The sequence below is a fragment of the Megascapheus bottae genome, chromosome 7 (genome assembly GCF_031878675.1).
Source record: "Megascapheus bottae isolate mThoBot1 chromosome 7, mThoBot2.hap1, whole genome shotgun sequence".
Taxonomy (NCBI): Eukaryota; Metazoa; Chordata; class Mammalia; order Rodentia; family Geomyidae; genus Megascapheus; species Megascapheus bottae.
This window is the reverse complement of record NC_143515.1, coordinates 6,994,491-7,017,742: the sequence shown is the minus strand read 5'-3', so window position 1 is coordinate 7,017,742 and position 23,252 is coordinate 6,994,491. Positions and strand designations below refer to the sequence as shown.

General features: G+C 42.4%; 1 protein-coding gene and 1 pseudogene across 2 annotated transcripts; one reads left to right on the top strand and one right to left on the bottom strand.

Moving 5' to 3' along the window:
* Positions 1-1,061: 1,061 nt before the first annotated feature.
* Positions 1,062-1,452, bottom strand: LOC150060223 (alpha-ketoglutarate dehydrogenase component 4 pseudogene; annotated as a pseudogene).
* A 12,753-nt stretch (positions 1,453-14,205) lies between these two features.
* Il1rn (interleukin 1 receptor antagonist) lies at positions 14,206-18,681 on the top strand. Of its 2 annotated transcripts, XM_090336089.1 has the most exons (5): positions 14,206-14,252; positions 14,398-14,449; positions 15,825-15,913; positions 17,130-17,242; positions 18,271-18,681. In XM_090336089.1, exons 2-5 carry the CDS (start codon positions 14,436-14,438, stop codon positions 18,484-18,486), a joined length of 432 nt encoding a protein of 143 aa, XP_090192215.1. In that variant the 5' UTR covers positions 14,206-14,252; positions 14,398-14,435; the 3' UTR covers positions 18,487-18,681. The 2 variants fall into 2 exon arrangements, with proteins under 2 accessions (XP_090192215.1, XP_090192214.1); XM_090336088.1 differs by lacking the exon at positions 14,206-14,252 and having other exon boundaries at positions 14,283-14,449.
* Positions 18,682-23,252: the final 4,571 nt, after the last annotated feature.

The window sequence follows — 23,252 nt, the reverse complement described above, 5'->3', positions numbered from 1 at the left end:
TCCCCAGCCATCAGCCTAGCTTTCCAGGTTTGCAAAGTAGATATTTACAAAATTTCTGATTTTGCAAATTTAGTTCCTGACTTCTTTCTCCTCTCTCTCTCTCTCTCTCTCTCTCTCTCTCTCTCTCTCTCTCTCTCTCTCTCTCTCTCTCTCTCTCTCTCCTTCCTGCCCCATTTTATTTCCTATCAATTTTTTGCCAGTCCTGGGCTTGAGCTCAGGGCCTGAGCACTGTCCTTGGGCTTTCTCAAGGGTAGAGCTCTATCACTTGAGCCACAGCACCACTTCCAGCTTTTTTATGTATGTGGTACCAATGAATCAAACCCAGGTCTTCGTGCATGCTAGGCAAGCACTCTACCACTAGGCAAAACTCTGGGCCCCTTTCCTATCACTTTTGTTCTTATACTAGGGCTTAAACTTAGGGCATTAAGCGCTTACTTAGCTTTTTCACTCAAAACTGGTGCTCTACCACTTGAACCAGTTCTGTCTTTTTGCTGGTCAATAGGATACAAGAAGTTTTTGGACTGGTCTGCCTGAGCTAGTTTGAATCTCACTCTTCAGATTGCAGCCTCCTGAGTAGCTAGGATTATAGACATGAGATATAAACACTAGGCATAGTTTCTAATTCTTTAGCAATAGACATTTCTCTATATAAATGATTCAAAACTTCCAGGTCATAACCCAGAGACCTGCACATTCTAGCTTGGTGAGTGAGCCCGCTCAGGCTAATGAGAACAGGAAGTGATGGCCACGGGAAGTCCCTAAGAGCAAAAGCACTCAAGCAAGAAACCTTTCCATCTCAAGCTACCTGTACCTCCCAGCCACTATTCAGAGTCTAGGGACTGAGACAAGAGACCCTAACAATGAGGGCAGTGTCTAGAGACTGAGGGGAAAGTGAAGATCTCTGTTGAAAAAAAAAATTTTTAACATTTAAAACACATATACTTTAATCAGTATAAAATACATAAACAATTTGGCAAGCTTGTGGAGAAGCTGACCAAGATACATAAGTTAGGAGATACAAGTGTCCATCTATAGTTTCTATATTTCATTTTCTCAGGATATTTATTAAGGTTGTTTATTATACAATTTTGTACTTGTCATTTTGGATATCCTTTATTGTAAAGATAATTCTTTGATGATAAACAGCAGCCTCAATGATTATTCTGGACCTCCACATTGGATAAATTCCATTTCTTCTTGAGATATAAGTTTCCTCCTGTATTTCTGAGGTAATGTTTTTAATATTGCTGTAGTGTCTGGTGGACCCTCATTCATCACGTCTTCCTTTAGCATGCTGGGAGACCAAAGAAGAGTGAGGTGGAATCCTTGCTGGCCTCAAAGCTTCCGATGCACTGTAGGATTGTCTCTTCTATTAGGGAATCTTATTAATGGAGTATGTGGCTTGACTACCTGAACGACCCTGCTGGCAGATGCCATCTTGCCTCCCATCATGACCCCAGGAAGGGACAGCTTCTGGGGCACGAGCGAGCCGAGCCAAGGTGCTCCCCTGAGTGGGTTCTGTTGAAAAATTTTATAAATTATACTCTTTCTGTAAATGAATGTCTGTCAGACTTGCAGGTGACAATATTGGAAATAATATTTGAAAGGCTTACTCCTTAACCTCTCCAGCTGTGGATTAGGGTACTTCCTGCAGCAAGGCTCTGCCTAAATGCACACAATGTATGACTCATTCTATAGTTTTTATTTTGCTCATGCTGCAGCCATCCTTAATTTGAAGGGATGGCAGGGAGTACCAGGCCCTTTTTGCTGCTATTAAAGCGAGACCTGGAGGGCAGAGTGATATGCCCAGACTCACTTTGCTGTCTCGTTCCAAGACTGGAAGCCAGTGTAGGTTAGTGCTGAATGGCAGAGGAGCAGAATGGGTTCTAGAGAAAGTGTGAGAGAGAGTATCTGACCTACTAGAGAGAACAGCGGCAATAGTCAGGGTATGGAGCCTGGTCAGAATTGGAGTGGGGCATGAATGCCTCGTTGCTTCCCAGTGAGGTACTTTGCTCCGTTGTCCCCTCCCCTATGTGTCCTCTTCCTCAGCTAAAATGTCACCTTGTAAAACAAGCCTATATAACCACTTTCTATAGAATATCCATCCACCTTTGAATCCCTCAAAAGCATTCAACCTTTGAATTTCTCCTACTGCATTGGTCTGTTTTCTCCAGTAGACACCTTGCTTCACTTGTTTCAAATACCTGGCAGAGTGACCCATATACTGGATTAAGTCAATACATACTTTTTGGATGACTGCTTGTATGCATGTAGAAACTGGTAGCAAATGGGTTTGGGGTGAGCACTAGTTCCAACCCCATAAGTCCGGCTCATTGCCCATATCTGACCTCTAGCTTTTCACAGGTAAGAGTCAGTTCCATCTCGGCTAGGCTGAGTCACCATTCTGAAAGCAGGGCCTGGCTCAGGGTCAGTAGTCAGCTACCCCACCTCTGCCTAAACAGCCCTGTGTGGGTGTGTGGGCCGGGCTGGGCTTCCCCAGCTTCCTCTGCTCAGGTATTCAGAAAGGAGGAGCAGCTCCACCCTGGGAGGTACTGCCTGGGTGTTCCTTTATATGTAGCAGCTGAGACTAGAGCAAGAGGCTGAAGACCTCAGAAGACCTCATACTCTGTCAGGTCCTCCCATGGCTTTAGGTAAGTTCCTTCCAATCCTATTTGTCCATTCGAAAAATGGGGGAGGAAATGTCAACCACTGGTATTTAATCAATGCTTTCAGGACCTGTCAAGCAAGTTTCCAGGGGAATGTCAGGCACATGGAGCTCTAGGCCTGTGTGGGAAGCCTGGGCCATGGGAGACCATAGTGTTCTCTGGGAGGCCAGGTAGATGGTGTACAATGATGAGCAATGTTATGGGGATTTGGGAATCCTGTTTGTTTCCCCACTGTTGATGGAAATAGAGCTATTGGAGAAATATCTCTATAAAATAACAGAATATATGCACTGTGTGATAAATACTGAGAATATCTAGTGTTCAAAAAAAAAGCTGGTTAGGGACTATAGAGAATCAAATTTTTGGTACTAGGTATTGTGTCACAAGAAAATGTCTCATTTTCTTAAATGAAAATCAAGGTATTATTTTATTATGTATGGTAGTCTGATTAAATAAAGCAATTAAAATCAAATTAAAGGCTGGGCACTTCTATTTCATGCCTATCATCTTAACCACTAAGGGGACTGAGAACTAAGGATGGTAGTTCTAAGCCAGCCTGAGCAGAAAACTCTGTTAGACTCTGATTTCCAGTTAGCCAGCAAAAGGTGGGAAGTAGAGCTGTGGCTCAAATGGCAGAGCCAGGGACAGTGTCCAGCCCCTGAGTTCAAGCCCCAGGGTGGCAAAATATGCAAATTAAACATTCAATCTACAAATTACTGCTTTGCAATCTCTGATTAGAATATGTATGGGGAAAATAAAAAATATCTTATGATTGTTGTAAACCTAGTTTCTAACTTTTTGGTTCTTGCTGAGCAGACCCTTTCATCTTTCGGGGCTTCTCTCTTCTTGGGGTCAGGAGGAAGCCAGCAAATTCTCTGGGTATCATGAACATACATATCATTTCTATGAATTTAATATGGTCAGGTGCTCTGCAGAGCTCTGTACATGGCTTATCTCAGTCCTCATAGTGTCTGTATGAAGAAAGACCACTTTTATTCACATTTTCAGAAGAGGAAATAAATTTTAAGTAATCTGTACAAGACTATATAGTCAGTACAAGAGGAGAAGCCGAGTTGACTGAAGATGAATCTGTGTCTAAACCACTACCTTGTGCTATAGTAGTACAAAGGCTAGATGAGAGCACAGAGGGCAATTGCTTTGTAAACCACAAGCCGTTATTCCAGGGACTGACAGTGGTTCCTTCTCTTTCTCTCAATGGGTAGTACCATCTCTAGCAGGAGTCTGATCTTATGTATTCTCCAAATAGATAAAGTAGAATGCAGGAGCTACTCAAGAACCAGACAGTAACATAAGCAACTGCTACTATAAAGATGGTTTATTCAAAGTACTTTGAATTGGCACACTTAGTTATTAAGTACATGCAAGTGGGAATGAACTGAATAGAAGTCAGGCAATCAGTGAAAACAAGCTCATTCTCCTTTGGAACAGGGGCCACATTCTAGATCTATGGCCAGAAGTATGGGAGGTACTCACTCTACCAAGCAGAGACCTAGGGTCCGAAAAGTGTGAGGTTTGAAGGGTCACATGAAGTTTGAAGGTGAAAATTGGGACAAGGATAAATATGGGACTCCCTTCATGTATTCTGCATTACTTTAGATAACTCACTTGCTTCCCAAACTTCTGCTTTTCCTCTACACATGAGGTCCTATCACTTACCTTATAGCTGATGTGTATAAAGAGAAGAAGGAGAAGGTTAAGGAAGGGGAGACAGGATGGTTAAAAGATAAATTCTTTTCTGGAACAAAGTTTGAGAATAATTTTAAGCTTCTAGGTACTGACGTTATCTTGATTGGGTGCTAGGAGAAGTTAAGGATGAATTATTAAACTGAAAATCAACTTGGTCAAAATGAAAAAAATTTATTGATATGATTAATCCCTATTATATTGTCTAAGATGTTCTTCCTGAGTAGAAGACTCATTCAGGAGTTTTGGATATTTTTGTCTATCTATCTACCATTTATCTATCCATCCATCTCTATCTATGTAATGTTCCCATCAAGAAAAAAAGAACAGGCTAAATTGAAAAGATACAATTAATAGTCAATTGTGTCTGTAATTTGTGACATCAGCCATCAGAGGTGTCTTTTAAAAATGCACAGTTTATGCCAGGCACCAGTAGTTCACTCTTGTAATCCTTGCTACTCAGGAGGCTGAGATCTGAGGATCCTAGTTTGAAGCCAACCTAGGCAGGAAAGTCTGTGAGACTCTTATCTCCAAAAATGACTCAGAAATGTCAGAAGTGGCACTATGGCTCAAGAGCTAGAGCACTAGCCTTGAGTAAAAATGAAGCTCATGGACAGTACGCAGGCCCAGAGTTCAAGACCCAGCTCAAGAACACCAAAAAAAAAAAGAGTAGAATTCACAGTTTAGGAATCCAATGCATCTTGATTCATAAGATTTTTTAAATGGCAACTCCTTTGTACAACTACGTAAGATAATTTAAAAAATAATTTATAATTTGGTGGAACCAACTATCCTAGTTTTTCAGGGATAGAGATGTTTGCTGAGCTGAAGAGCTGTCAGAAATAAAGCTAAGAAAGTCCTGGGAAAACCAAAGACAATTGGTCCCTCTAGTTTATTACCAGCTCAAGAGCTTCAGCACCTTTACCTGTAATCTATATAAAGTTTTAGAAAAATTCCTTATTATCAAAAAGATAATTCCCAAAAGGGTATTTGAAAGAGGTAGGGTGGGATAAAAGGGAAAGGGGTAGACAAAAGAAGAGGAGAAAAAGGGAAGAATCCAGTAAAGAATTCAGTGTATATCCTACAAAATTAAGAAAAGTGAGGGAAGGATTAAAAAGGATTAAATAAATGAGGGAAATGGATTAGAAGGGATGTGTGAAAGTGGTTACATTGATGAAGATATATTATATTCATAAAATGCTTTGTTAAATGGCAACTCCATTGTACAATAAAGATAATGAAAAAATAAATATTAAATAAAGAAATAAAAGAAAATTCTTCAAATTTTCAAGAAATAGTGGACTGAGTAATTGATCTATGGTGGATAAATTTAAGCAAAAGGAACTCCATAGAGCAAATAGAATTCTCTTGCTTTTGTGAGGCATGCAGGAAGCAGAGAAAAAAAAAGTCAAATACTTTTTTGGTAGGATTATTAGGGTGGAAAGAACAGAAAGTGGATTTGGCCTCATTCTGAGCAGGTGATTTAATCTTTCTAAATCTCAGTTCTTTTTCTTTTTTTTTTGCCAGTCATGGGCTTGAGCTCAGGGACTGAGCACTGTCCTTGGATTTTTCTCAAGGTTAGAGCTCTACCACTTGAGCCTCAGCACCATTTCTGGCTTTTTTCTTTGTATGTGGTACCGAGGAATCGAACCCAGGTCTTCGTGCATGCTAGGCAAGCACTCTATCACTAGGCCAAACTCCCGGCCCTAAGTCTCAGTTCTTATAAAGTGACTGTGTGTAAGTTCCCACCATAAAAGGGGCGTTATTATATCCACCTCACACATACCTGATGTGAGCACTCATGGAAATCATGAAATAATGTACAAGCTGGTGTATGAGGGGGTGGGGGGAGATAGTTCAGTGATAAAGACTGACAGAGAGACTACAGCACAGTTGGTATTAATACAACTGTTTTCTCCCCTAGACCTCCTGCCAGCCCCCGCCCCCCAATACAACTTCTTTTGCCTGAAGAAAAGTTGCCTTACAAAGTTGAACAGCTAAGCCTGGAAGGCAAAAGCAAACATGTACCTCTGAAAACTCAAGGAAACTAGACCAATAATAATGGGAAATCTGTGAATGGCAAGCCAGAAAGTCTCATTAGGAGAACTAGATTGCCATTCTCTGACTCTCAGAAAGCTTGGAGTTGCCCAAGAAAGATTAGTCACTCCTAGCATTACAGAGACCCAAGATTCCACCCTAAATGTGAGTTAGTCAGAACCCGGACTTACTTCGACCTTGGAGTTAGGTAAAGGCTTATATAAATTGTGGTTGTTTGCTTTCTTGCTTCCGCTTCCTCAGATAAAGATGTCACTCATTCCAGGATTGTTTCACACGCCGTTGTCTGTAACTTCAAAGAGATTGGTACTTTACTTTCTGCACGTACTCCCCTGTCCTCAAATCAGTAAAGATCCTGTTAATAATGGAACCTTGGAGCATCTGTTGCAAGCCAGAGGCACAGGCTCTCTGGGGCCCCAAACCAGTTCCATGATCCAGTTTCCGGTGGTTGCCTTGCTCCCTGTCGCAGCTGATGAGAGTCCTTGCAGGGGTTTGCAACAAATAATGACAAACACACACATTATGGAAGAAAAAATAATCTTGGAAGTCTCAATACCTTGAAAAGGATTCACAATGTTTCCTGTTTGAATCTGGGAGGAGATTATTGAAAGTAGTAAAAAGTAAGAATTGGTATATTACAAATCTCTTGAAAGCCCTTCAGTGGCCAGAAAGTGGTTATGTGTGCTGTGGCATCCGGAAGCTAGAGAATCTATCTCTAAGCTTCATCTGCTGCCCTTGGAATTCACAATGAACTTCTGGACATGGTTAAAAATGAATTAGGGTAGCTTGCAGAGGTAGGTGAATGGAATCTGACAAAAAGCAGGCATCTGATGGTACTGTGGGGGATTGTATCTGTTTTTTCCCTTCTGTTTGTTTTTAATATATTTACCCTTGACTTGTAGAAAAGAAACAAGGCCTTTGTACCATTATCTTATTAAAATGGTATGACGTTTGACTGACACTGCTTGCACAGTATTATGTGCATTGTGGTGTTTGGGCACTGGAGTTGGGCTGAAGTCTTTATGAGATGAGGTCATTGCAACGCAGGGTACACATCTATCCACCCCAAACCTCCTTGTGCTTAACATCTTATGATGCCTGGGTGATTCTAATGTAGTCTAGGAGCCATAGTGGATAACTTGTACACAAACTCATTGAAATTTTCTGTTAACTTGAATTTATCAGTAAAGATTACAGTGAGGATAGGACTTGTATTACGGACCAATTGGACTCAAGAGGAAGGAGGTTGGAGTTGGAACATATAGGGATGATTCTCGTTGCCTCTGTGGGATGCTGGAGTGACACAATGTGGTTATGTACATCTCTTCCCAACTCCCCATCCAATGTCATCTTGATGGTGGGTTTTATTGTTGATTTGGCAGCATGTACACCACAGATATTGACAAATGCTAGAAATTTAAAAATTTTGAGATCCAGCTATTAAACATTTACCAGCCTACTACTGCCCTTCTTTCCATCTTAACCACTGCAACTTAAGTATAATCAAACTACTTTCTGCCAGAATGTTACCCTCTGATAAAATTTTAAGATAAATTCCTAGACCTTAGGGGGAGGTGGCATTAAAGATGGTTTCTCCATTGCTTTCCATCCAGCTTTTTATTTTTTATTTTTATTTTTTTGCCAGTCCTAGGCTTGAGCTCAGGGCCTGAGCACTCTCCTTGGGATTTCTCAAGGCTACAGCTCTACCACTTGAGCCTCAGCACCATTTCTGGCTTCTTTCTATGTATGTGGTCCCAAGGAATCGAACCTGAGTCTTCGTGCACGCTAGGCAAGCACTCTACCACTAGGCCAAACTCCCATTCAGCTTTTTAATGAGCGTGTGTGTGTGTGTGTGTGTGTGTGTGTGTGTGTGTGTGTGTGTGTGTGTGTGTGTGTTTGCTGGTCCTGAGGTTTGAACTCAGGGCCTAGGCACCATCCTTAACTGCTTGTGCTAAGAGCTAATGCTCTACCACTTGAGTCATAACTGAACTTCTGGCTTTTTGACAGTTAATGGCAGGTAAGAATCTCATGGACTTTCCTGACCAGACTGGCTTCAACCCTTGACCCTCAGATCTCAGTTTCCAGAGAAGCTAGGATTACAGATGTGAGGCTCCAAGTCAGCCAGGCATATTTGTACTAATATACTAAAATAATCAAATTATAGAGAAAAAGTTTAGTTGATCCATAGTTTTGGAAGTTCTAGTCCAAGTTTGAATTGGTCCATTGCTTTGAGCTTTAGGTAGGGATGTGAGATTTCAATAGCAGAGAGTATTCACCTTATTAGCTGGAAAGCAAAGCCAAGAAATAAGATGGGAAAGGAGATGAGCTCTATAATTCTCTTAAAAGGCACACCTCCATTGACCTAAGGACCTCCCATTAATCTTCCTTTTCATTATTCTTCTATCTACCAATAGCATTATTCTGGCGACAAAGTCTCAAACACATATATCCTTGAGCACATGTATCATTGGGGGATATATATTTAAATGATAACACATGTACAGTCGTCTACCTTAAAGGAAGGCTGGACATGGTGGCTCACACCTGTAATCCTAGCTACTGGGGAGGCTGCAATTGCTGAGATTGCAGTTTTAGGTGAGCTTGAGCAGAAGTTCATGTTATCACTTTTCAACCAATAGATGAGTGTAGTGTTGCACGTTTGTCATCCCAGCTACAGACAGGCTGAGCCGGTCAAGGTTCTAAGCCCACCAGGATGAGTTCTTATATTAATGGAAAGAAGCTGGGCACATGACTATCTGCTATGTGGAAAAGCATACACAAGGAAGATTGTGGTTCAGATGGATCCTAGGCAAATAAATAAATAGGCCTTATGTCAAAATAACTAGAGCAAAAGAAGGGCTGGAGGTGAGGCTTAGCAGTAGAACATTTCCTTAGTAAGTATGAGATTCTGAGTTAAAACTCCAGGAGAGGGAGGGAGGGAGGGAGGGAGGGAGGAAGGAAAGGAAGGAAAGAGAAAGAGAGGGGGGGGGAAAAGATAGGGAAAGAGAAAGAGAGAGGAGGGAGGGAGGGAGGAAGGAAGGAAGGAAAGAAATTGAAGGACACTAAGGGTAGAGGATTCAAACAATGGAACTATCAAGGGAAGTCTTTAAGAATCCCGAAAACTGGGAGCTGGTAACCACTTAGGTGGCTGAAATTTGATGCTTATGGTTCAAAGCCAGTCTGGGCAGGAAAAGGTGAGACTCATCTCTAATTAACCAGCAAAAATCAGAGTGAAGCTGTGGCTCAAGTGGTAGAGTGCTAGCCTTGAGCAAAAAAAGCTAAGAGACAATGCCTACACCCAAGTGCACACCTACATGGGTGCGTGCACACACACACACACACACACACACACACACACACACACACACGTACGCACGCACAAGAGCTTTGGAGAAATACAGCCCAAATTCAGAAGACATGACTGGACAACTTGACCAAGGACCACAAACTAGAAATGAAAGGTGCCAAGTGGAAATTCTACAAGTGAAAAACAAAACAAAACAAAAAACAAAAACAAAGCCAGACAACGGTGGCTCACGCCTCTAATCCTAGCTAAGATCTGAAGATTGTGGTTCAAAGCCAGCCTGGGAACGAAAGTCCTGAGACTCTTATCTCCAATTAACCACCAGAAAACTGGAAGTGGTGCTGTAGCTCAAGTGGTAGAGGGGTCAGCCTTGAGCTGAAGAGCTCAAGGACATTACCCAGGCCCAGAGTTCAAGCTCCACAATCAACAACAACAAAAGTACATGAATTGAAATTCCAAAATAGATAATGTTTGTTGGATACCTCTAGTTCTGTGCTGAGTCCTTAGTAGGTATCAATATAAGACCTTTGTGAAGTTGGTTTTCCCACTTCTGGTGTAAAATTGTCTCAAGGCTTACAATTTATGCATAGAAGCATTTTCCTTTATCTCTTGCTATAGCTTAGCACTTGTAAGAAATAGATAGCCAGGCTTCTGTCTCCATACCTGAGCAGAGTCCCATTCAATATGTCCTGGTTATTTCTGTTGTCATCTCTGGTTCAGTTTACATAGGGTTCGATCTGGAGAAAGAACTAGATACACTGTAGTGTTCAAAAGTTCAGAAGAAGTCACCAGTTATTCTTTCAGAAGACATAATCCACTGCATGCAATTGTCATTAAACTTGATTTGGGTAGTAGAGTTTGGGGCTGAGTACCCAGAACTGAGAATAAGTTTAGTCAGAGAAGTCCTCTGGTCAGAATGTCCAGATGTACCCACTGCTTTGGTGCTATAAAATAGAACTAAGAGTGGAAATTATAGGCAGGAGCATGAGGAGAGGAAGAGAAAGAACTTCCCCTGCCTTTCCTCATTCCTTTCCTTTGGAGTAAGAGGTGGCTTGAGATTAGAGCAGGTAGACCAGTTGCATCAGGGCATGGTAGGGAAAGCGTTTGGGTGAGTTCATCAGAAGAGGAGGATGGCTCAGCATGAACAGCAGGAAGACCACAGTGCAAGGTAGAGTTTGAAGGGAATGGGGCAGCCCACAAGCTAGGCTCAGGGCTAAACAAGTCACTCACATTGTCTTATTGACTCTTCAGAGCAGCCATAACGTGGCTTCATGTTTTCAGTTCTGTCCAACAGATAATGGACTGAGACTGAGACAGTCTCCACATATGGAGGTGACATAGCTTGAAAATAATAAAGGACAGCTCAGACCCAAGCCATCCCAGGATTCAGACCCACACATCCTTCCTTGCACACCCAGAAAAGATGTGCTGGGAGCATTTGGAAAGAAATTGTAGGGGAAGCACACAGCCTGCGGAACATCTGGGAGTCAAATCTTGTGTGTGTGTGTGTGTGTGTGTGTGTTTTTCTCCAGTCCTGGGGCTTGAGCTCAGGGCCTGAGCACTGTCCTTGGACTTTCTCAAGGCTAGAGCTCTACCATTTGAGCCACAGCACCATTTCTGGCTTTTTGCTATGTATGTGGTGCCAAGGAATCAAACCCAGGTCTTCATGCATGCTAGGCAAGCACTCTACCACTAGGCTTAACTCCCAGCCCAAAGCTTGTGTTCTTTAGGCAGAATCTCTCTCCCCTGCCCTCTCTCCTTCCCTCCTCCCCATCCCCATCTCTCTCTCCCATCCCTGTCCCTCTCTGTCTCCCTCCCTGTCTCTCTCTCTCCATGAATTCAGCTCTGAATCAGAGAAACATTTACTCTGGAGGCATAATTGCCTGAAGGAGGGGCCAGGATGAAGCCAGAGCCCCTCCATCCCACCCAGATAAGTGAGAGAGCTTTTTAAGACTTTAAGATTAAAATCCTTCTTTGATCTTCAAACACATTTTTGAGACCCATTGATTAAAAAACAACAACAACAAACAAAAACCAAACAAACAAACAAACAAAATTGATCTTTAGCCAGGTGCAGGGTGGCTCAAGCCTGTAATCCTCACTACTCAGGAGGCTGAGATCTGAGGGTCAAGGTTCAAAGCAGCTGGGGCAGAAAGGACCTGAGACTCTTACCTCCAATTAACCTCTAGAAAATGGGAAGTGGGGCTTGGCTCAAAGACAGGATGGTAGCCTTGAGCTGAAGAGCTCAGGCACAGCACCCAGGCTGAGTTTGAGACCCATGACCCACCCAAAACAAACAAACAAACAAAAACAAAAACCTTGATCTTAAGTATGTGAAGTAATTCACCTTCTATCTGGCGAATATAATGTAACCCTTCTATTAATTACAATAAAAATATATAAAAAAGGAAAAAAAAGAAATATAAACAAGAGAAAATCTATCACAGTTGAATGCAAGTCACCTCCACCCTCCACTTCCAGCAGGTACAATGAAAACATCATGATTTTGCACCTGATGATTGAGGAAAGTTCCAGAAACTTTAAACCTTAAGTGAACAAATGCCGAAAGGAACAAATGACTGGATAGGTTTATAAATATCTCCTCCTTTAGCTAACATTCACGAAAGAAATCCACAAGTGAACAAAGAAGTGAGAAACACAACACCAGTGTCCTTCCTCTGCCAGCCTTTCATGGTGGTGTTATTTCTCTTCCATGATGCAAAGAAGCTGAGTGACTCACTCAAGGTCACAGAGTGTGGGAGAACTGTGCCATCCCATCTCAAAGCCTGGACAGATAAAGTAGCACTATTATTTGCACAAGTGTCTCATTTGCTCCAAAAATGGAACTCTGAAAAGATTTGGGAAATTTATTTGTAGCTTTTTGGTTGAAAAGTTCAACTCCTCAACTAAGAAATTTGGGCAAATATTCTGACTTCTTGATGAAAAATAACGTTAAATCCACCAAGATCAACTGCTATAGTAGGCTAACTTGGGACAGTGGGTTAGAAGACTGGATTTATGGGAATACATTTTTTATTAACAAGCTCTGTAACCTTAGGTAGGTCTCTTCTTTCTAGGCCTCTTTAATGATAAGATAACAATGATTTCCAGGATCTAAATGAGTTCTAAAAATGTTCCAGTCTATGCTTCTGTAGTAATATTTCTCATCAGATTGATCAGAGAAATCCTGTTTACATTTTGTATGTTCATGAAACATGAGCACACTAATCTTTTTCTAGAATATTGCAAAGCTATGAGCTAGGAATAGATTTTCCTTCCTGCCTTCTTTCCTCCCTCTATCTTCCTGCCTTCTTTCCTCCCTCTATCTTCCCCTGGCTTTCTCTCTCTGCTTTTTTCCTTCCTTTTTCTTCCCACTGGTATGAAAGCTATGATCATCCTCATTCTAAGAACAGGGAGAAAGGAACTGCAAAAATGAAATGACTTGTACAAGATCACATAGATGGTATGTGGTAAGTGATGATGGAAGAATTTTGACCTATTTCTTTTCAAGTGCCCAATTGAATTCATTTTTCTAATGTCATGGTTTCAAAGATGTCAGATAGTTGGAATAGAGTTGATTTTAAAGTACCTCTAAGGAAAAACTTGGCTTATTTATTCATTTATTTACTTATTTGTTAGTTATTTTTGGTCGGTCATGGGGCTTGAACTCTGGTCTTGGAGCTGTCCCTGACCTCTTCAATTCAAAGGACACTCTACCACTTTGAGTCACAGAGCCACTTCTGGTTTTCTGGTGGTTAATTAGAGATAAAAAAAAAAAAGTCTCACAGACTTTCCTGCCCAGGCTGGCTTTGAACTGGAATCTTCAAATCTTAGCTTCCTGAGTGGCTAGGATTATAGGTGTGAGCCATCAGCTTGGTTTATTATATTTTTTAATTACTTTTACTTGTATAAAGGGATTTCATTTCAAAATGTCAGTTTAATGGGTGCCCCATTTAGTTTTGTTTTCTTTTTAAATTTAATTATCTTGCACCCTGTATTACACAGAGTTGTATTAGAGTACAACGTGAAGCAAAGTTATATTGGAGTTAAGCTCTGACATCTGAGTTGAGTAGTTATGTCAGAGTTTGGATTCCCCACAAAGCCCAAATTATTTACAATCTAGTCCTGGACAAAATGTTTGAGAGCCCCTTGTCCAGAGTCCAGCAGTCCCGACAAAAACACAGTGACTTGTGACTATTCCTGTCACTTGACTTTGTAATGAGCTGGGGATATTTCTATTGATTTTTGTTTTAGAAAGCCAACAAACACTGTCCGAGTACCTGTCAGGCAAATGAGGGAGTTTGGTTTTCATGTGCTTTTCTTCCCAGGAACCTCCGAAAGGGGAAATAGAAATCTCGATTTTGGGGAAATTGCACAAGGGAAAAAGGGGAGGGGACTAGTTACAACACCCTGTTGCGACACTTGGAGGGGTTGAAAGTGACAACAGCAAGGATTTCTCTTTTTGGAAATGTGAGGGCATTTCCGCTTCTTATAGCCCTGCTTAGCAGCACAGCTTGACTCCGGTGAGCGGCTAGCTTTCTTTATAAGGAGCATCTTAGGGGCTGAAATGGCACTTCCCGCTGCCTTCCTGCATTCACAGGATGGATATCTGCAGGAGTCCTTACAGCCACCTAATCTCTCTTCTTCTCCTCTTCCTGTTCCCTTCAGAGGCAGCCTGCCGCCCCTGTGGGAGAAGATTTTGCAAGATGCAAGCCTTCAGGTAAGACTTCTCCCAAGTGTATGGGACTGAGGAACCAAAGAGAGGAAATGCAGAGCGCCTCTGTGGCTACTAGCTCTACCAGGACTGAGGACTGGGCTGGGGCTGGAAAGAAATGTCTCTTAATCAACAAAGGCCTGCTACGTGCTCTGTCTTTATCTCAGATGGGATAGCAGGGCTTACAAGCTGGGCTCTCTTTCCCAGAGACTCAAGCACCTATCCCAGTGAATGCTATACACGTGCCCAGGAGCCATGCTGGCCTTTGGGCCTTGCAGAGATGGGACCTGCAGGCAGAACAGAACCCAGAGGCCCAGATCACCTGCCAGCATCCACCACTTGTGTTAACCTGTTGGTGAATCTCATTTCCTTGGAGCCTCAACTGAGTCACGGGCTTCGTGAAAACCCACTGTATGCCTTACAGGTTTTCTGTAAAGATAAAATGCACAGATGATACTCTTACAGTGTTCTATGAATGGTAGAGTGCCTGAAAATGATTATAACTTAAACAAAATCTCTTCAGGTGGAGGAAGGGTAATCATAAAAAAGTCAAATGTTCACACATGCAAAGCATATTACCTGACCACCTTTCCCCAAGCTCGTTGGCTGCTCAAAACAAACATGATCAATCAGGGGTTATTAGCCATCCTTCACATATGAGGAGATTAGACACAAATCCGAAGCCCTGCTGGCCAAACCTGTTTATCACAGCTCAGAGCTGCCCTCTGGGCTCTCTTAATGAAGGGTCCCTTTACCTTTAGAAGACAGAAATGAAAGCCAACAAATGGGTCCCTGGGAGAACCAGAGAGGAAGCCAACCTGTTCCAGGGATAGCTGCCCTTGCCACCTTGCCAGGTTCAGAACAGGATTCTGATGGAGGGAGGAAAGGTTCTGGTGGAGGGTGGAAATGTTCTAATGGAAGACATATACCAATCCAAGATGTTTGTCCTGTGAAATTCTAATATCGTGCTGTGGTTGCCACTCATCTTAAGTGGCTATTTCAATTTACATTTACATGAGGGAAAGTAGAAGAAAATGAAAACTCACAATTAAGGAGCTCAATAGTCACATTGGCTGGTGACTACCATTTTGAATAGGGTAAGTAGAGAATATTTCTGCATCCCATAAAATTCTGTTAGATGCTTTGCTGGAAGGAATATTCTTTATTGAAACAGGATATGCACATGTTGGGAATGTTGAATGAGGAGAAATGAGAAGAAATGGTTAGAAAAGGGCTTTTTTGTTTACCAGCTGTGGGAGTTGGGTCTATTGCTTAGCTATCAGCAGCCTAAGTAATCGAGGACTGGGAGATATGAAAGATGCTGAATGCACGACATGACCCATAGTCATGCTTGCTATAGCTGAATCCTTTGTTTTTTCAGAATTTGGGATGTTAACCAGAAGACCTTCTACCTGAGGAATAACCAACTAGTTGCTGGATACTTGCAAGGGCTAAATACTAAATTGGAAGGTGAGTAGTTTCTGGGAGAGGCCCTGTTGTGTGTGCATGGAGTCACTTTGCCCCTGAAGTCTGCCGCATTATGATCATGTTCATTTCAAAGTTGCAGACTTGACCACCAGAGACTGTGTCAAGTCTTACCACTAACGGACAGTGTCCCAGGGCCATAGTGGGGAGGGGCAGGGACCAGAAGGCAAGGTGAGACTTACCCTTCCCTTCCTCTTGTACCTGTTGAATGTACCTATATATCTATGTCATTCAAACCCTAACCCTACCCAGATATATGTGCCATACACAAAATTGGGTGGTGTCTCTTATTCACAGACAGGACACACCAACTAGACTGAAAAAATCTGAGCAAGCTTTACCCACTCTGTCTCAGTTTATTATTATTATTACTATTATCATCATCATTATCATCAGTTTATTTTATTTTATTTTTATGATGGTCTAGGGCTTGAACTCAGTGCCTAGGCATTGTCCCTGAGCTTTTTTTCCTTTTTCTTTTCTTTCTTTTATTTTTTCCCTCAGAGATAGTGACTTGTCACTTGAGCTATACATCCATTTACTGGTTTTCAGTGGTTCATTGGAAATAAGAGCTTCACAGACTTTCCTGCCTGGGTTGGCTTTGAACTGAGATCCTCAGATCTCAACCGTCTGAGTAACTAGGATTAAGTGAGCCACTGGTGTGTGGCTTCCAGCTTCTTTTAGCATGGTGTTTAGAGCATTTCACTTCCCTGGTTGGTATTGCAGAATAGCATTCTCTTCATCTGAACAACTTCCATGTATTCCTTGCTTTCTGTGCCTTGATCTACACTGGAAGAATTCAAGATCTATATATTCTGTTCTTCTGGCAGTTCTTCCAATAAGCATGCTAAGCACAAGAAAACAGATCTTTGCTACTACATGAGGACATTAAAAAGCAGATTCTAACTTACCAGGCTCATGACCCCATCCATAAGCATGTGTGCTACTTTCTTTGCCCATCCACAGCATTCCTATCCACTTGAGCAAAGGTATTCTGAGAAAGTAAAAGGACAGAGATCTTATGGAGCAGAATCTAGAATCTTTGTTTTACCTTCGGTTTAAATGTAGATTGTGACACAGGACCTTGCTGTCTTTCTGATTTGGGATTTAGTTCAAATCCCAAGTCAGAAATGCCTAGAGTCTCTTCACCATCTCTGTCTCCCCTTCTTTCTTCCTAATCCTTCCCTCTGGTCTTCTCCAGAAAAGATAGATGTGGTACCCATTGACTCTCATGCTGTATTCTTGGGGATCCATGAGGGGAAGCTGTGCCTGTCCTGTGTCAGGTCTGGTGACAACATTGGGCTCCAGCTGGAGGTAAGGATGTTACAGGTATCAAAACCCAGCACCTTCAAACAGCCATGTTCTCATGACTCTCTGAGTAGACTAAGATCCATGGGGCAGTTCAGCCACCACTAACATGAGCAGGGATCACTCTGTAGCTGTTTTCTCTCTGCTAGCCTTCTTTCTTAGTGTCCTCAGCATTCATTAGTGTACTTGGAGATGGCACTAGCTGCCCAAAGGAGTTATTCCAGAAAAATAAGCTTCAATAGGAAAGTGCTCATTAAACTCTGGTTTACTTGGCCCCATGGGCAAAAGCCACTCTTGTGCTAAAGTGGGATTCAGTGTAGTCGGAGACAGCCTGAGGGTATGGACATGATATGGAAACCATCACCATGGTAGTTTACCACAGGACCTGGATGAGTGGGGGCTGCCATCTTGCTCAGGAGCAAGTCCACTTGTGCCTACTGTTTTTTAGCCAGCCTGACTCTCAGGAGTTTATCTTTCAATCCTTATCTCCTTGACTAGTTGACATCCTATCTTGCCATGCTCTGATTCCATGTCATGGTAATGGACTGTCCAGTCCTAAGAAAAGGTGACTTGGTCTCAGATTGTAACTCAAAGTCTTATGGCCATAAACTGTCACTTGACAGTGATAGCTTTGGGGAGTGTGACTGCCGTTTCTGGCATAGAGATGGCTGAGATAGTGCATGGACTATGTCTCATGAACAGTGAGACTCTCTGCCCCGTCTCCACCCCTTGGAGAAAGCTTCTGACAGAGCACCTGCCACTCCTGGCTTTGAATAATGGAGCCATTCATTTGTGCCACTTAGTGGCCCATGGTCAGAGCACAGCAGCAAGATTCCTGAAGTCAAGGTGTGACAATGGGACAACCCTTTGTGTCAGTGCTGTTCCCAGAACCTGGAACCTGTGGTCTCTCTGCAGGTCTCTGGGCAAGCATTTTCCTACCATTTAACTGTGGGCCACCAGTAAGTTTGGTGGGAAGCAGAGAGTACCAGCTTCCCAGACCCTCAGCTCTCACCTGGCCATCTTTTGACTTCCAGGCAGTTAACATCACTGAGCTGAGCAACAACAGGGAGCAGAACAAACGCTTCACCTTCATTCGTTCCGATAATGGCCCTACGACCACCTTTGAGTCAGCTGCCTGCCCAGGCTGGTTCCTCTGCACTGCACTGGAGGCTGACAGGCCTGTCAGCCTCACCAACACACCGGAAGAGGCTATCACGGTCACCAAGTTCTACTTCCAGGAGGATCAGTAGTACTTCCAAGAACTGCCCTTCCTCACCCGGGGCCATCAGTGACTCCAGAGACTGACTTCACCCTGGCCATCTTTGGGCTCGTAGGAATGATGTTTGCAGGGTAGACTTGTGGAAGGAGGCAAAGGAACATTGGTAACAACTCCTCCCGCAGTCTATCATTTATCTCTCCATTGCCTCCAACATAAGCTTTCCAATTGCAAACCCTCTTTTCTCTCCCTGTCTCCCCTCTCCTCCACTATCCCATCCCATGTCCATGACTCATCCATCAGGACACTCCCTGTCTCCTCTCAGGTGGCTCACCACACCCTGTTTCCCACATGAATGCTGGTCAGTGGGGAAGGCTTTTTTCTTGTTGATCATGTTTTTGGTTTTTGTGCTAAGGGGTAGACCTCGGGCCTGAGGGCCTAAGTTGCCCTTCAATCCAAGCCATGCAGATGTTTTTAGGTTCTGAAAAATACAAATTAAATAGTTGATGATTTTTTATGAATTTTATTCAGTAGGAAGGAGATTAGAAGAAACTTATATTGTGGCTGGTTTTTTTTTTTTTCTCAGATGGACTAGGAATTAGAATGTAATTGTGATATGGCCGTGAACTTGGCCATTTCCCTTGCTTTCCTTTCTTTTTATGGTGCCTCAATTATAAAAATGAAGCTAGTAGATTTGGTTGATCCCATGATTTTCTTTTTTCCTTTCTCAATTAGTCCTTTAATCTGGGACCCTTTTCTGGCTCCCAGTACCATCTACTCCAGAACTTTTACAATAAATAGGTACTAATTGAGGTATACCTCTCTCATCAGAAGTTCCCCAGTGTAAATGTGGGTCCTGGTCCTTCTTGCTCTGACCTGGGATAGAGTCACAAATCACTCCATGATCGTGTTGACACTTATGATGCTGAGACTTGTGTGAAAGATGGCTGTGCCTTTGTCTGTCTTTCCCATCAGATGGTGAGCTCCAGCGAGCTCTGTCTTTTCAGGTTCCCTGCAGGGCTGAGTAACTGGCCTAGCCCTCTGGTACTCAGTAAATGTATGCTGTATGTCTCATCTCCATTTTATAATAAAACTTTGAAAATGCCAACTTTGTGGACTGTTGATGATGGCCTTGGCAGGTTTGGGACATGGAATAGTGGGGAGATAGAGAGGCCGGTAAATCTTTCTTAAACCAGGGTGGCAGCCTGGCTGCTTCTCCTCTGTGAATCCTCCTACCCTTTAGTCCTCACTCTCTTTGGATAACAAGTGGGCAGATGCCCCCGCTTGGAAGCTGTGGAACAGCATGACCAGCAATGGGAACAACTTAAGTGCCATCACTGAAGAATGAACACATGGGTCTATACACAGTGCACATGCCACAGCAAAGACAGTAACTGAACCATAACACTCAATAATACAACAGATGAGTATAAATATGCAAGGCATAAAAGCCACAAAAACTCAGAATAACAAACAAACAAATAATATACAAACAAATTCTTCACAAAGTAAAAAGAAAAAACCCTACAGATACTTCATGTAACCTAAGCCAAGTAGCTAGTTATAGGTTAGTAACAGGCAAGGTGGTAAAACAGATAGTCATGTGAGTCCTGGGGCTTTGCAATCACATCCGGCCGTCCAGCTTTCTTTTTTTTTTTTTTTTTTTTTTTTGTCAGTCGTGGGCTTGAGCTCAGGGCCTGAGCACTGTCCTTGGACTTTCTCAAGGCTAGAGCGCTACCAGTTGAGCCTCAGCACCACTTCCAACTTTTTCCTATGTATGTGGTACCGAGGAATCGAACCTGGGTCTTCGTGCATGCTAGGCTAGCACTCTACCACTAGGCCAAACTCCTGGCCTCACATCCAGCTTTCTATTTGTTGAGTGTATCCATGAACAAATTAATCAACATCTTAGAGACTCAGTTTCCCAGGTGTGAATGTAGTTAGTAGCTGATACAGAGGGCTTTTGTCTTTGCAGTAGCCAGCTATAATAGGTGATAAGATTGTTGCTACTCATTTTTTAAGTTATCTTTAAGTAGTTGTACCAAGGGGTTTCAATTCAACATATCATTGATGTGTTTAATGAATCTTGATCAATGTGCACATTGAGTATGACGCCTGTCTTCACCTACCATTCCTCACGTCACTTTTCTGACCTGTAACCATCACCTCCCATGGATAAGACATGTTTCAGCTTTCTGGCATTCATTATATTAGACAATTAATTGTTCGAGGATATTACAGCATGGAAATCCACCCCTGCATATTCTATATTTCAGACATACTTTGATCATCCATATATGCATATAGCCTATATACATTTTCATATGTATTTACATTTTAGGTCTAACTTCCTCATAAAAAAGGAAATATCCTGCTTTATTATCTATCTGAATCTAGCTTGATTCACTCAACATAATTTTTTGAGCTCCATTTATTTCCCTGTATATTTCATACTATATATTATTATGATGATGATTTCTGGAAGGCTCAGGACACAAAGAATTCTACTTTGAAGCTATGTGTCTCTAAGTATGGTCCATAGATCAGCAGTATCATCATTGCTTGGGAACTAAAACTTCAGGCTTCAGATCTTCATTCTCACCAGACCCCACATGGACCAGGCAGGTTAAAGTCTGAGAAGGACTACTTTGAAATGCAACTTTCATGTGGGACATACGCCCTTAGAAAACTTACCAGTAATTTTCATAACTATAAACATTCCATTCTCCCCATCCCACCAGCCCATTGAGCATACAAATTCCCTTACATTTCACAAGTATTTCCTAGCTTTGTCTGTAGATGATCTTTAAAATACTCCAGACAGAGAGTTTGACTCATCATTGTCCTGCTAAATGGTGTCCAGCTCAGGCAGAGACTGCCATCTGCTTTCCTAAGAACCAAGTGATGGTTACTTTCATGCTGACACATCAATATGGATTAGTATATTAGATTAAACAGTGACTTTGAGAATGCTGAGGCTTCAGACAAGGAAAATCTCAACGAAGCCAAAAGAAAGGGAAATGGGGGAAGGAATCTGGAGGCTGAGCAGGGAAAAGTTTTGACCACCAGGTGGCAATAGCACACTCAAGCTTTATGGGGCAATGCTATGATATGGGGCTAGGGGAGTCCCTTGTAACTGGGGTCTGTCAGAGGCTACAGCTGGGTGGAGATGTGGGAGAATTTCTAGGAGAGAGGGCATCCATATTCAGGCAAAGTTACTCAGGTTCCCTTTATGACCTGGGCTTTATTCTTGGCTAGCGGATAGGAATAGCGAATGCAGTTTTCATGGGTGTGGCTCCAAACATCTGCTTATTTGGGTTATATCCATAGGATAGGATGTGTAAACATTTGAGTTTACCTTTGGGTGTGGTTTTGAACTAACTGATCTGACTCAGGCTGCAGCAAAGGAATCAGTCACCCTGGCACGAATTACACAGAGGCCCATTTGTGTCTCATTTGGCATGGAACATGGCTCTGGAAAGTGGCATGTTGATGGGAAGTCTTTGTGCATGGGTGACTTTGAAGTGGGATTTCAGGAGGGTTCAGAGGGAACCTAAGCAAACACGTACAAGAAACTTGTTCTTTTCTGTCACCTCTAGGCCTGAGTAACTCTCACACTGCAAAAGCACAGAATCCCTCATTCAAAAAAAAATTGAAATTAAAACAATATGAGACTTTCCATGGCTAGTCCGTGTCCCTACCCACCAACCAGCTGGGTGGCCTTGGGCAAACACCCTCTGCTTCTGGGCCTCTACATTTTCACTGGTAAATAGAAGGGCTTGAACTAGATCTGTGCCATCTGCAGGCTCCCCAGTGGAAGTTCTTTATCAAAACAAAGCCAGAATCTGAGGTCTGACTTTCCAAAGACACTGGTTTGCTTGATCTGGGAGTGGACTAGCATGGGATCAGGAAATCAATATGTCAGGGCTGGAGCCCTGAGATCAAGTCTTTCCAAGTTGTTTCTGCCTATGAGCAGAAGCACTTCGTGAAAGGGTAGATTTCAACTGCATGCTAATTGAAACATAAATCAATGGTGGAATGATTACTTACCATATGTGAAGTCTTGGGTTTGATCTTTAGCACCTGAAAAACAAAACCCCCAATTTTTGCATACTCCATAAAGCATAGTTGTTCATGTAACCTCAGAATCTGAATGCTAGAAGCAGGAGGCTAATGAGTTTGAGACCAAACTGGACTAACCTTAGGCTAACCCTGGCCAACCTGTCTTAAATAATACTAGTCATAGTAGTAGTAGTAGTAATAATGTTTTCTACTTTCTCATTCTTAACCTGATTCAGATTGGTTAACTCATTTCGGCTTCACTTTTTGTTGTTGCATAAGCTACGTAGTAATGGGGACATTTAAATTGATATATACTTATTGCAATCTTCGGAAGATGAAATAATTTTGTTTTTCTCTAACTGAAGTCCCTAAGCCAGAGCAGCAACTATCCACATGTTTGATACTAAACCAAGCTCTCTGTGATTGGAGAGATAGTGAAAAAGATTTGGATAGTCTTAGCCTCACACTAGCGAGAGTTTAATAGAGTAATTTTTGAAGAATGTTTAGCTTCTGAGTTTCCAGTGGCCTCAAGTTCCAGGGGGCAGGAAATGAAGTTCAGCAAATGTCCACCAGGGGTCAGACTTTTCACCATCCCTTATGTTTCACTTCTGAAAATCTGGGAAGACTTAATACTGACTGATACTAGAACTGATACTCTTTTCATGCTCCCCTACTAGTGAAGACCTAGCTTTTGACTTCCCACTCCTTTAGAGCTAGGTGTTTCTGTCCTTCCCAGAA

What these genes read in the sequence shown, in the direction of transcription:
- Il1rn (XM_090336088.1), top strand. Translation starts at nt 14,331, where the DNA reads ATGGATATCTGCAGGAGTCCTTACAGCCACCTAATCTCTCTTCTTCTC. An exon ending in TGCAAGATGCAAGCCTTCAG is followed by an intron (nt 14,450 to 15,824) that starts GTAAGACTTCTC and finishes TTGTTTTTTCAG; the next exon opens with AATTTGGGATGTTAACCAGA. An exon ending in GCTAAATACTAAATTGGAAG is followed by an intron (nt 15,914 to 17,129) that starts GTGAGTAGTTTC and finishes GGTCTTCTCCAG; the next exon opens with AAAAGATAGATGTGGTACCC.